This window comes from Nelusetta ayraudi, unplaced genomic scaffold (assembly GCF_046127955.1).
Source record: "Nelusetta ayraudi isolate G7.1 ecotype Tasmania unplaced genomic scaffold, CSIRO-AGI_Nayr_v1 ptg000012l, whole genome shotgun sequence".
NCBI lineage: Eukaryota > Metazoa > Chordata > Actinopteri > Tetraodontiformes > Monacanthidae > Nelusetta > Nelusetta ayraudi.
In genome coordinates, this window is record NW_027466062.1 from 532,681 (window position 1) to 546,507 (window position 13,827).

At 49.8% G+C, this 13,827-nt stretch overlaps 1 protein-coding gene across 1 annotated transcript; it reads left to right on the top strand.

Annotated features, from left to right (window-relative positions):
• The first annotated feature begins 1,673 nt into the window (after positions 1-1,673).
• Positions 1,674-12,567, top strand: LOC142885832 (tetraspanin-2-like). The gene is made up of 8 exons (XM_076022570.1): positions 1,674-1,901; positions 8,548-8,650; positions 10,841-10,938; positions 11,024-11,098; positions 11,192-11,275; positions 11,408-11,464; positions 11,564-11,647; positions 11,814-12,567. Exons 1-8 carry the CDS (start codon positions 1,833-1,835, stop codon positions 11,877-11,879), a joined length of 636 nt encoding a protein of 211 aa, XP_075878685.1. The 5' UTR covers positions 1,674-1,832; the 3' UTR covers positions 11,880-12,567.
• The last annotated feature ends 1,260 nt before the right edge of the window (positions 12,568-13,827 follow it).

Sequence of the window (13,827 nt, forward strand, 5' to 3'; positions counted from 1 at the left end):
ACAACGATTAGACTCAATTAAAAATGAACAGACACAACAAGCAAGTTGTTTTACAGCTTTTGCATGACTGACCTTTTTTTTTATTGTCATGCAACCCCACAAGTCAGCCTATTTCTGTGGTGGCAATGACCCGTGGGCAGACTTGCCTTGTTATGTTTGGACCCACATAGCAACACGGCTGCCAAAAAGACAACTGTAAAAGGCAGACAGCGGCCTCGTCTCAATGTACTTATCAGCCTTTCCTCTTTCAGCCCTGTGCTGGTCAGCCTCCAAACTAAACCAACTGAAGCATTTCTACTACTTTTTATTTAGCATTGGTCTGTCTTCTTCAAGGCTTGCTGCAAGTCTTAAAGGGCTCAGCCTGCTCTTAAAGCTGAGAAGACATTCGTGCTGCTCAGTATCATTCGTATAAATACATCGTCCAAGTATTTGTTGCCGTTGTCCTCGAGTCATTCCTGCGTGTTGCTTCCCCTTCATTTTTCCTTTATAAGGTCTGGTCCCTACGGCTACTTTGTGTGTGTGCGTGTGTGTGTGTGTGTGTGTGTGTGTGTGTGTGTTGGGAGACATGTTATGCTTGCGGTTAATAATCAGGTGAACACAGATCCCATCGAAGCAGGTAAGATATTAACATATTAACCCAGCGCTTTCAGAACTATTCAGCAATTACTCTTCATTGCTGCGAAAAACTTTCATTTAGAAAATGGGCCTAATTGATGATTTGTCCCTTTTATGAATGATTTTTTTGCAGTTTAGTGAAGGTGCAAAAGTAACAGGAAGTCTTTTGGATCCACGTTGTCTTTCATTTAAGAATTGGTCCAATAATACAAATTTAAAACTTAAAATCAGTTCTATTAGTCGCCTTCATTTTTCTGTACCCCTTTCTTTGCTAAATTACTGTGGCTGAACAAATGCACAGGAAGGCTGTTGAGCCTTTGTGGTTAGGAAAATGACACAAGAGCCGCACCATGAGAGTCTACCATATCTCTGATCACGGAAATTGAGTAAAAACCTGCGCTGACGCGGTTACAACACCAACGTCTTTCCTTCATGCCATCTTAACTTTGAGCCACTCACTGTGCAACTTCCATAGAAGTAGTAATAATGTCTTCATCAAGGATGGTTCAAGTACCTCACCTCTCTCAGTCAGTCTTGTGAAGACATTAACACATCTTCATCAAATTACAGACAGTATCTGATTAGTATTATTATTAGTAGTAGTAGTAGTAGGAGTAGTAGTAATAGTAGTAGTAGGAGGAGGAGGAGGAGGAGGAGGAGGAGGAGGAGTAGTAATAGTAGTAGTGGTAGTAGTAGTAGTGGTAGTAGTAGGAGGAGGAGGAGGAGGAGGAGTAATAGTAGTAGTACTAGTAATAGTAGTAATAGTAATAGTAATAGTACTAGCACTAGTAGTACTAGTAGGAGTAGGAGTAATATTATCACATTCGGATGAGAAGAATATACGCCTGCACCCAGGGGGACATCATCACCATTGTTGTTAATTTGTTGCCAGGGGCAACCAGGCCTGAGCCAAACAGTTTGCCCTGCAGGCTCGGCCCCTCCCCCCATGTTATTGAAAAGGGGGCGGTGTGGAAAGAGCATAAACGGATCCTGCGGTGTTTTCTATGGGTGCGCGCGTGCGCGTGCGCGCGTGCTAGAGAGAGAGAGAGAGGGAGAGGGAGCTCTGTAGATGCACCAGCGCTCACTGTGGCTGCTCGCACCGCTGCTGTCGTCACTGTGTGCGGCCCAAGTGAAACCCTGCGGACCGCTGTTGCTGCTGTTGCTGCTGTTGCTGTTCCCTGTAGCCAGAGAGGACGAGGAGCCAGCATCCAGCCGAAATGGGGAAGGTGGAAGGAGGAATGAAGTGCGTCAAGTACCTTTTGTTCGTGTTCAACTTCACATTCTGGGTAAGTCGCGCGCCTGCGGAGAGGGATGCCCCGCGTGAAACAACACATAATGAGCGCGGCGGCAGCAAGTGCAGCGGTGGGAGCAGAGGACTGCTGCACTCTTCCTCTTCTCCTTCTCCTTCTTCTACCTCTTCTTTGAGCCGCAGGTCCGGCTGGGAGTGCCGCACGAGCTGCAGCTCTGGGCTCAACCGGAGCTCAAATCAGATTTTCCACAGAGGAAAAAGAAGTAAGAAGGAAGAAGAAGTAAAAACCCGCCCCTCTCTTCCCGGGGAAGCGTGTTTTTAAAAGGAAGCCCGAATGAAAAGACAGAGGGGCGAGCGCGGAGCGGGACACAGCATGGAAAACACGCTGAACAGTTTGGCGCGCGGCGGCCAACGTTATTAACGGAGGTCCTTCGAGTGGGCTGCAGCCCTGCTGACACCTCACTCACTCAAGGCTGACTGTCAGGTGGATGTGAAAGGAAAGGAGGACGTGTGCGTGCGTGCGCGTGCGTGCGTGTGTGTGCGCGTGTCCTGCACACGTTATGGTGAAATGACTGTCCTCCTTGAAGTCACTTCACAGCGCAAAAAAAGAAGGAAGCTGCAAATTCATTCCATTCATTTGGATAGTTTGTGTTCCGGAGGTTATTTTATTATTTTTTATCACGTCAAGTTCAACAGCAACAGAGTCAGAGTCGTCAGTACATTCAGTACGACTTGTTTATTACATTTCCTGTGATTTTCTGCTTCGGTTGGCTTCATCAGAGTGCACTGCTGTGCTCCGTCTCGTGTTTACGTCCTGCTACGCTCTCAAATGATTCCCCTCAGTGTGTGTGTGTGTGTGTGTGTGTGTGTGTGTGTGTGTGTGTGTGTGTTGCTGCCACCACTTTCCAGGGGGAACACTCCTTTGTGTGTGTGTGTGTGTGTGTGTGTGTGTGTGTGTGTGTGTGTGTGTGTCTGAGAGAGAGATTTTCCAACAAGCCAACAAGCATCTGTGGAGTGGATCAGGCGCTGAGTGCAGTGTGAATGGATCCATTGTGACAGCGGGACAATAGCATAACTTCAGTCTGCTGCTCCTGCCGCCCGGCAAAGCAGCAGAGTTTAACACCCCCCCCCCCCCCCAAAAAAAACCCCGCAGACACGGGCCCCCAGTCTGTCCCAGTCTCCACACAGGGCAGGATGGGTTCTTCCTCAGTGGAGGTGTCCTGCAGCAGCAGCAGCAGCAGCAGTCCAAGCGGTGGTGGGCAGGTACAGAGGGAGAGCGCAGCCCCCCCCCCCCCCCCCCCCCCACAGACGGAATGAAAGGGGGTCATGGGCAGATTGAAAGGGGATGTCGGTGTGCACGCGTGCGGCGGCTCGCACGGCAAAGAGAGGGCCAGTTGGCGCAAAGTTGACCCAGATTGAGCTGGAAAACAGATGAGTGTGGGATCACACGGCCTCCAGTGACGTGGACCACAGGCGGTGAGTTCAGCATTCCTGTCTCTCTCCCAGGGCCACGCGGCAAACGCAGCCCCCAGATCTGCGTTTGTCATCTCCTGGTCCAGAGTGACGCAGCCTCGCATCTTCAGTCAACCCCTCACACACACACACACACACACACACACACACACAGACAGACAGTGCTTTAGCTCCCTGCTAAAAGCGACGTTGAATGGATGAGATGAATGGAGATTTATCTGTCCCCCCCGCCCCCCCATGACATCACTAAGGGCTGATTACAAGAGTTGTGTTCCAGCCCTGGCAAGGTGGAAAGTGTAGCACACCAAAAAGAAGGAACTGGTGGATGACAAAGTGGGCACCAAACAACACTGATGTGACAGACAGGAGAGGAGAGTGTGCACGTGCATGTGCACGTCTTTCCAACGCGTCCTCCGTGGCTCTGTGTTTATCCAACTGTGTGAGTCCGACGCTGCGTCGTCGCTCGGGCCTCAGCAGGCCGAGCGGCTGTTTATCATCCAGTGGTGGCTGTTTACAGCGCAGCATCAACACCCTCGCTGCAGCGTCTGCCCTGTGTTTGTGTCACCGGCTGCCCTATTTAGTCACAAATGAAAGCGTGTCTGCGGGGGTGGGGTGGGGTGGGGCGGGGGGGGCGGGGAACAGTGGCGTGCAAGAAGGACGGGCGCACGGTTGGCTTTTTCCACCAAAACACCGCCTCAGTGGCTCCGCCGCACCGCTCTGTTCGCTTTGAGTCGGCCTCGGCGTTCTTCAGGCGTCAGTGCAGTAATTCTCTCTGCTGTGAGTGAGATTCTAGAGAGGTTTTAAAGTCCCCACTTCCTCCTCCGTTGACCAACATCATGGCATCACTCGTGAAAACGTGGCGTCCCTCATTGTTTCTGCGCTGCGCTCAAGACAAGTAAATACTCTTCGACGAGTGATTTTTTTTTTCCCCTTCGAGCACAAAGCACGAAGGGGAAAAATCCCAAAGCAAATTTGAAATCATTTTGAAGCTTCAGTGATGTAACTCATCATTTGTTTTGATTATCCTCGGACATGAACCGTCTTTACAGTTTCTTGGCCTCTGTGTTCTCTCTGCTTTGCTCCCGTTGATTCGCTCATCATTCGGTGGAGATGTTGGAGAGGTGGTTTACCGAATTTTAGAATAGAGTTTTGATTTTCTCAACGTTCCGTCTTGACCCTACAGCCTGCTTATTAACTGCAAGCAAATGGAAGGGAAGAAGGTGCACCGAGGGTTTCCAGCACCTGCTTGTATTTCATGGCTGGATGTATATAACGGGCATCGTGCCACGATCTGCCTCCAGAGGGGTTGCAGCCACGCAGATAGAGCCCAATACAGAACAGTGGTAGAGCCTCGCAGGGTCATTCAGTGCAGCTGAGAGTCGGTGCTGGATTCTATAGGCCGATTTCAGGCGGTTGCAGTATTGGGGCCAAACATCAGATTCGAGCGCTGCGAAGACTTGTGTCTTTGTTGTTGGTTGTGGTTTCGGCGACATCCTCGGCTCGGCTTACGCTGAAAGCAGCATTCTTAATGGGTTTGGGCTCGGCTGCGGCCGTCCATGCTGCCTTCGCGGAAACAAAGGAGAAAGGCTCGATTCTGATGTTCGCCGGGAGGATTACCAGTGCCACTGTAATAATCCCACCTTCAGCGCCGCACAAGCAGCTGCGGGGGCTGCGGAGGGTAATGTCCCCCACCCCCACCCCCACCCCCACCCCCACCCCCACCCCAGCCCCCGCGCTCAGCTCGAGGATGAGCACAATGGGACACACCCCACCCATAATTATCTGCCTCCTGTTTTGCACTTTCTCCCTGCCTGTCACTTCTGCATCTTTTTTTCCAAACATTTGCCAGACTGAGGTGGGTGGGTGATGGGTTTTGGGGGGGTGTGGTGGGGGGGGTGTTGCTATTTCTGGCCAGCTGGAAACTTAAGTGGATAACTGCCTCTGAACTCACCCGGTGCCGCCGCTTGTTTGCCATCCAGGCTTTTGTTGTAACGTTAACGCCGCAATGTTTTTTTCATGTTTCTTTTTTTTTTCCAAACAAACGATGCTTCGCCGAGACTGACCCAGACCACAGACCTCTCTGTCTCAACTCGGACCCCCACCGCCACCCTCGTGGAAATGTTCCCTCACAAAAACGCTATTTAACAGCGCCATTAAAAAAAAAAAAAAGTAGTACTAGCACCGTAAAAGAGAAAGAGCCTCAATAAAGCTGTGACAGAAATATTTCCACGCCTGTGCCGGAGGACCCGGGCAAACACACTTCCCCCCTGTGAGTCAGGCCTGGTGGGGCTGGAGGGGCGAATCCCTCTGGGTTGCCTACCAGGAACTCTGCGGATCCAAGGTGACGAGACGTCACCGTCTCGGGGGGGGGGGGGGCCTCTAGCTCATAACATCCCCAGTCTCTCTTTTTCTGATAGCCTGAGCCCGTGGGTTTTTGTTTGTTTGTTTGCGTGTATGTATGTCTCCACCTCCCATTGTGTGCCAAAAGCACGCAGTCACAGGGAGACAGCAGGTCTTTGTCCTTCAGGGTGAGGCTGCAGGGGAGGAAGGGGGCCATAGGGATGTAAGTCCCATGCGGGTGTAAAAGGGAGGGGCGTGTCTGGTGTCAGACAGAGGGTAGCGACGGCAGACAAACTGCTGGTGATCTGATTGGGCTGGAGCAGGAGGGCGTGTCGGATTAACGGGACCTCTGGGACATCATGCTCTCATCTTACTGCGCTTGTCTCGTCCACCCTCGCCGTGGTGTCGTCTAAAACCTGGCTTTGAGACATGACCTTAATGTCCCGACCCCCTTGGAACTGAGTGGATTAAACGATGACCCCTCAAAATGGAGCACGGTGACAAGAATGATGGCTGTGATGGCTCGGAGGCACGAGTGGAGGTGGCCGCACAGCAGTGAAAGACAGTTGCAGGCTAATTGACACATTATTGTATTTGAATTGTACCAATGCGGAAGGTTCTACTTTTTTTTACTTTTTATGCATTCGTAAAGTCTCACATGTGTGTTTTGTCTCATGTATTTTTTACAACTGCAGGTCAACACGGTAACATCATGTTCCGTCCCCTGTTTAGCAACATCCTGCAAAGTTGTAGCCGCCTTCTACAACGCATGCTTTTTTTTTTTTCCGTTGGACCTTCCACGTGCTTGGAAGGCGGCACCGAAGCGGCCTCACAAAGGCAGGGTGATGAACCAGTGGCAAATGACTTGCTGTCTGTAACATGGGAAAGAGATTGTCGTGGTTTGTGACGTCGCAAAAGGAACTGTTTTTTTTTAGCATCGATTTATCTTCAGAAAAGAGGAGCAAGCAGAAGAAGATGAACCGTCCTCATTTCTGGGAATTCATGTCAAGACTGGAGGCACATTGTCAGAAAACAGTGGCAACATCTCGTTAGCGTGTGTGTGTGTGTGTGTGTGTGTGTGTGTGTGTGTGTCAAATCCAGTCTATCAGATCCAGCTTCCCTCCCAGCAGTAAATCAGCCTGCCACAAAAAGTCTCCCAGCCACTGGCCTTTATTACTTGCGACGTCCTAATCCCAGACCACCCAAAGAGTCTAACAGACCTACCGTGACTCAAATACATTGAGGTTACGCTGATCTAAATGCCCTGATTCTTCACTTCAACTACTACGAGTTGTTTTTACACACAGGGCAAGAAGAAGAGAGAATCTGAAAGCAGCCGAGACACAGAGGAGAAAACAACAAGCAAAACAAAGTGTTGGATTACAAATTACAATACAGCTATCAGTTACAGAAGTTGTTGCTACATTCACAATAAAACAAAACAGCTGATGGAACACGGAGCGAGCAGCCGCCCAACCATGACACTGACATCTGGGACACTGTGACCATGTGACTGCGAGTGTTTCAAATGTATTCGCCCCGCGCGACTCCAACACGCAGAAGACAACGTTTTGATTCAGAGCTCGGCTCTGTGGGTTCTTAGGACGGATTATCCTGAGGGGCCACGACCTCAGCGATCAGGGGTCGTCGGGTGGACTTAAGTATTGATAGGGAGTATCCACCACAGACTTTGCCCCCCCCCGCCCCCCCCTGTCTCCTTCCTGAGAGATTTGTAGATCTTAAGGGAGGGAAAAGTGTTTATTTGGAGGTCTTGTGACCATTAAGGGAATAAACGGCCTCAGTGTTGGCAGATTGCACACAAGCAGGATGACTCCCGCCAGTGCCTGCTAGTCGCGGTCTAGATGAAGGAAAGTGTGAGCCGCCAGCGACCACATTTCCAGACTAGCAGAGGAGACTGTTGAAGCTCAAGGTGCTGCCCCCGCTCCCGCTCCGAGTCACCCCCACCTCCACCCTGAAAGTCTCCCAGAGCCGCTTGAAAGTTATGTAACTGCCTGGGTCGGTCTGAAGATACTTGGTGGGTTTTAGTTGCTCATTGTTTTTGGAATAATGCGCAGTTATTCTGACAGCACCTTTAAATTACAACAAGTTCAAAGAGCAGAGTGTAAACTGCAGTTAAAAACTTTGTTTGTTGTAAAGTCACACGGCGAGGAAGAAGAGACGAGGTCCTCTCGGAGTCTTACAGTGTTCGCTCTCACTAGTTCGCTTAAGATGTGAAAATGTATCCTTCTTAAGAAACACTGAACACATCACAAAGATGAAGTTGGCCCAATTTGGGAAAACACAGCGATATTGGACGACACGGTGGTGCAGTGGTTAGCTTAGCACTGTCTCCACACAGCAAGAAGTTTGCATGTTCTCCCTGTGACTGCGAGGGTTCACTTTGGTTCTCCCGACTTCCTCCCACACTCCAAAAACATGCATGTCAGGTGAATTGGCCACTCTAAATTGACCGTGTGTGTGTGTGTGTGTGTGTGTGTGTGTGTGTAAGTGCGAATGGTTGTCTGTCTTTGCGAGCTGGCAGGGTATAACCTAGCCCTCGCCCTATGACAGCTTCGAGAGGCTCCATTTGACTGCGTGACCCTGAAGCGCAGGAGGAAGCAGGTTTAGAAAATGAATGGATGACAGTGCAGTATTGATGCTCTCTAATGGCTGACACTCGTGTTGCCCAACGGTTGTCTCTCTTTTTTCCGTGTTTTAGCATTGGGGAGGACGTGCTAAACGTGCTGAGCAGCGCAGCGGGTATTCGCTAACCAGATCTAGTTTGGCTGAGGCTCAACCACCTTATCACGCCTGAAAGAAGTCACCGCGTTTTCACCAAGCACATTTAAATGTTCCCTTCCTTCCTGCAGTTGATGGGCTCCTTTGTCCTGGCGGTAGGATTGTGGCTGCGCTTCGACCCCGAGACCATGTCCCTGCTGAGCGGCGATAAGGCCCCGGACACATTCTTCATTGGTGAGCACTGCGACACGCCTCGGCTAAATCTCAAAGACGACAACAGACGGGAGCTTCGCAACACTCGCACTAAAGGCGGTGAATGAATAACTGAATGGGAAAGCACTCCAACGTGGCCTTTTCTGGTGTGTGAGTGTGACTGAGGCGTTTTATTGCAAGTTTTTATTGCAATCAGCAGTCACTGATGTCGTCTCTGTTCCTTCCTCGTGTGGAGACAGTTTTGAAAGTAACACGCAGTTGTACAATGCCATTTCTGAAGGAATCCTCCTAGCACAGGCTTCCCTGTCCACAGTCCGTCACAGGCCACACACACACACAGGCAAATGGGTAGAATTGAGCAATATTCAGCGCTGCCGCCCAAGTGAGGCTCTGTGTATGTGTCAATCTGAACTCTCAGGGGGAAAAAAAAAAATAAGAAAAAAAAACCGTCTCAGCAGCGGCTCGCGTTTGGACAAATGTCATCATTTATTGCAGCCTTTTCGATGCTGAGCGTGTGTCAGCGGCCGCTGGGAAGATATACGAAGGACAGGAAAGCAGTGCTGCAGAGTGCAAAATGCACCGGGGAGACCACAGCCTGGACTTCCCATTGGAAACAAAGTAGATGGATGAGGGGAGGCTGGCCGCTAATCAATCTCAAATCAATTACTCATAAGAGCACGGACAAGCAGTGGCTGGCAACAAAAAAAATGAAAAAAGGTAAAAAAAAAAAATATATATGAAAAAAAATCAGTTCAGCTGCAGAGTGGATAAAGTGGTTAGTTCAGCTGTTAAGCATAGGGCTGACCGTGTCACACTTTCTCTTCACAGCCATCAGTGTGATACACTACACATGCTGTAATAGCAGCTATTATGCCGCTCTGCAGACTAAACTATCCTCCTCGCACTCGGTGCTTTACTTCCCCTCTCCGAGGCCTGTTTGGTCCCATAATGTCATTTAACGACAGACAAGTGGCGGCGGAGAGTCACTCTGTGGCTCCCCGGCTGCACATGGTGCTGACAGTGAGAGGGCCGGGCCGCTCCTGCACACGCACGCAGCCACTCTATTGGCTGCATCGTTGAATCAAACTTTACACACTGCTGATTTTCAACACCTCACATCCATCTCTAAAGTTGACACGGATAGATGGATAGATAGATGGATAGATAGATGGATAGATAGATAGATAGATAGATAGATAGATAGATAGATAGATAGATAGATAGATAGATGGATAGATAGATGGATAGATAGATAGATAGATAGATAGATAGATAGATAGATAGATAGATAGATAGATAGATAGATGGATGGATAGATAGATAGATAGATAGATAGATAGATAGATGGATGGATGGATAGATGGATAGATGGATGGATAGATAGATAGATAGATAGATAGATAGATAGATGGATGGATGGATGGATGGATAGATAGATAGATAGATAGATAGATGGATAGATAGATAGATAGATAGATAGATAGATAGATAGATAGATAGATAGATAGATAGATAGATACATGTGTATGTATAAGTACATATGTATCTATAAATAAATCCATCTCTTTTGTCAACCCACTGCACTGTCTCGGCCTCAGTCCCACCTGAGGTCACGTCCCACAGTGGGGCGGTGATCTGACCCCCACCCCTGTCCTCCGCTGGGCCGTCTCCCGGCAACGGGCCTCACCTCTTCAGTGGAGCCCAAGCTGTTGTTGCCTGCCTCCCTGCAGACCTCCGCTAACGAGCTAGTTGTGGGCGTGGTGCATGAGAGCGGTGATGCACCTGGACTTCCGGAGTGTGCCTGTCGGGAGACCTTTTTAAAAAGGCACATCTTAAACTGATCTGACACGGCCCAGGCACTGCTCTGCTCTGCCAAGCACAGGAGGAGGTTTGCTTTCACAGCCAATTTCACCATCAGCCTCAACAATCTGCCACTCCTCAGATGCAAGCGGATGAACTTTCCCAACTCGATGCTGCTCCCTGCTGACCTTTATTAAAAACTGCACTGAGCAGGCAGCTGCGTGGAGGGGAAGGGAAGAAAAGCACCTGTTGTGGTAAACGCAGCTTCCTGCTGGTGTTTCCTTGTTAGAATAATACAAAAGAAAACATGAAAATAAAAATACTTTGTATTTTTTGCAGCGTGCTCCATTGGGCCTTGATCCCCCGTTTACACAGCTAATCAGTGGCTGTCTGCTGTCCCTGCTGCTCCAGGTGTGTACATCCTGATAGGCGCCGGAGGTTTGGTGATGCTGGTCGGTTTCTTCGGCTGCTGCGGAGCCGTCAAGGAGTCCCAGTGCCTGCTGGGCTCGGTGAGCAGAAACAGGACACGCTGGCTGGACGGAGTTGGAGAAATGTGTGAAATACAATTGGTGCTTTTTTTTTTTCTCTCCTTAGTTCTTTGCCTGCCTGCTCATCATATTTGGCGCCGAGGTGGCAGCAGGGGTGTTTGGCTTTTTGAACAAGGACAAGGTACATCGCTGAGTCTCTTGTACGGGTGGGGGGGGGGGGGGGGGCACTTGCGCTAATTTATTTGGCTGTCTGTCTCTTTTTTTTTTTGCACAGATCATAGAGGACGTTCAGAACTTCTACGTGACGAAATACAACGAGAGCAATAATGGCACGCTGATCACCACATACCAGAAAATAGTGAGTGGAAACATCCCCCCCCGTCGGGCGCTACTACAATGTTGCTTAGCCAAAGTAAAAGAAAGCAATGAACGAAAAGCAGACGATACAATCCAAGTGCACCAACAGCCACGTGTTTTTCCTTGATGTCAGTTGAACTGCTGTGGAACCATGGACAACCCCTGCCCTGATCCTGCACCAGACAGCAAGGTGAGATCACTGCGCCCACTCCCCCCCCCCCCTGCACTCACTTTCAGGCGCTGTGGTGCCATCCAAAACCCAACCGTATGTTTTTTTTTTGCTCCATAGAATTGTGAAAGCGGCATCAAGGACTTCTTCAACAACAAACTCTACATCATCGGCTACGTGGGCATCGGCATCGCCGGAGTCATGGTGAGTTTAGGAAATGAGTTTAAAAAACAACACACACACACACACACACAGAGAAGACACTTTTTTCACGAGCAAAGTCTCATTCATCCACTGGCACTGATTAAAGACCCTCCTTCCCTCCTTCCTTCCTTCCTTCCCTCCTTCCTTCCTTCCTTCCTTCCGGCAGATCATCGGGATGATCTTCAGCATGGTGCTGTGCTGTGCCATTCGCAACAGCAGGGAGGTCATATAAGCCGGACCCTCGGCCTCGGCAGTCCCTCCTCCCTCCTGCGGCCACAGCTCCCAAAGACTGAGCACCCTGCAGATCACACGTCTGCCCATCGACCTGACACAAACCAGGATAACCACGCTGACACACGTTCCATTCCTGTTCCTGGTGCTCAACCCAGCTTCCATTTGTCTCCCTTTAAAATCTGAAACATTCCCCCCCCCCAAAAAAAAAAAAAAATCTCTCTTCAGATTGCCAGTGGAAACAGTGTCATTTCTGGTGTAGACTTGACAATCTGTCAAAACATTTGCTTTGTTTTGCCCCCACAGTTCTCTCTCTCTCTCTCCCTCTCTCTCTCTCTCCCTCTCTCTCTCTCTCTCTCTCTCACTCTCTCACGCTCACTCTCTCTCTCTCTCTCTGTATCTCTCCTGCTCTCACTCTCTCTCTCTCTCTCTCTCTCCCTCTCTCACGCTCACTCTCTCTCTCTCTCTCTCTGTATCTCTCCTGCTCTCACTCTCTCTTTCTCTCTCTCTCTCTCTCTCTCTCTCTCACTCTCACTCTCACTCCCTCTAGCCATTTGCTCAAACAGCGCTTTTTCGCACAGCCTCGACACTGACCCCTCAGCTGTGGGAAACTGAGCCCAGCCAAACACACACACACACACACACACACACAAACACACACACACACACACACACACACACACACACACCGACTAACAAACAAACACGCCACGCAATATTGTATTACCTGAAAACGCAGCCTTTAAAAAAAAAGAGCCTGGCTGGAATCTGGTGGGGCATTCTGATTGGTTGTTCAGAGCTGGCCCGTCCTGACAGGGAATGATGTTCAGTCGAGTGTGTATGGCCGCATCTGTCACGTCATATTTGGCCTCATTTCGACGCAGTCGTCTGCATCAGAAAGGCAGGTGGGCAGTTGGCAAGGAGTCCTCGTTACACACTTCCCTCGTGACGGGTGACACAACCGCCAAGCACATGCTGCCAACACTGAAAACTGTCCATGTGCAACAGTGAAGATTAGCTTTGTCCTCGTGTAAGCCAAGAAAGGTCGCCACTGATTTTATTTGGAAATAGATGCATCCAAAACTCAAATGAAACTCTTCATTTCATATTCTGACAGTGACAAAAAAAAATGGTAAAGAAACAACAAAAACCCGTGTAGAGTGGTGCACTTTATTGTGGAGGGACCACAGCGTGACTGCGGATGATAAAGCTGGTATGAGGGCCGCTTTCTACAATTTCTCTGTAAACCAATCAGGGCTCCTATGTAAGTAAGCATGCAGCCGTGTGTCTCCGTCGACTGGCTGTCAAGAAGTTTGGTCCGCCGCGTACACAAGCAGCTGAACAGAACATGGCAGCACCTGAACTCTGATCTCCAGCCACTTCCAGCTTTCAGCCCCTTTGTTCCTTTCACTCCCTCCCAACAACGACCAAAACCTTGACGTTCCCAGTCCTCGTATGCTTTGGCTCACTAAATCCCAGGGGTGAAACCCAAAACCCAGCCATGGCACCAGGCGTCCAGGAGGCTCAGTCCGGCCGCTGTCACTTCCCCAGGGGTTGACTCTGTGCGTCGGCTCACGGCTGACGACTGTAAATAAGCGTGAGTTTGCTTCTAGTTGTACACTATTTTTGTGGCTGATGCTGTCATTAGTATTGAACTCAAGCGTGCGCATAGGTCAGTGCACCGCAGTAGCTGTTAACAGTGTCGTGATCACGGCGCTCTTTTGTAGTCGGAGCAAAGCAAAACGCAGCTCGCAGCAGCTTCTTAACGTGCCTTTTTGTTTTCGTTCCTTAGCCTGCAGACTGAACGTAGCAACGTGTCTTAGCCGGAGTCGTCTGCGCAGTTGGACTGTGGTATTTGCTCACTGTCACGCATTCGTACGTTAGGGGGGCGGCGTGTAGCACGTACCGTTGGATTTACCACTGTTGATGTTTTTTGGGCTGTTTTGAAA

Bases quoted from the DNA above. Each gene is read 5' to 3' on its own strand.
- LOC142885832 (XM_076022570.1), top strand. From the start codon at position 1,833: ATGGGGAAGGTGGAAGGAGGAATGAAGTGCGTCAAGTACCTTTTGTTC. The intron at 10,939-11,023 runs GTGAGCAGAAAC...TTCTCTCCTTAG, and splicing joins CCCAGTGCCTGCTGGGCTCG to TTCTTTGCCTGCCTGCTCAT. The intron at 11,276-11,407 runs GTGAGTGGAAAC...CCTTGATGTCAG, and splicing joins TCACCACATACCAGAAAATA to TTGAACTGCTGTGGAACCAT.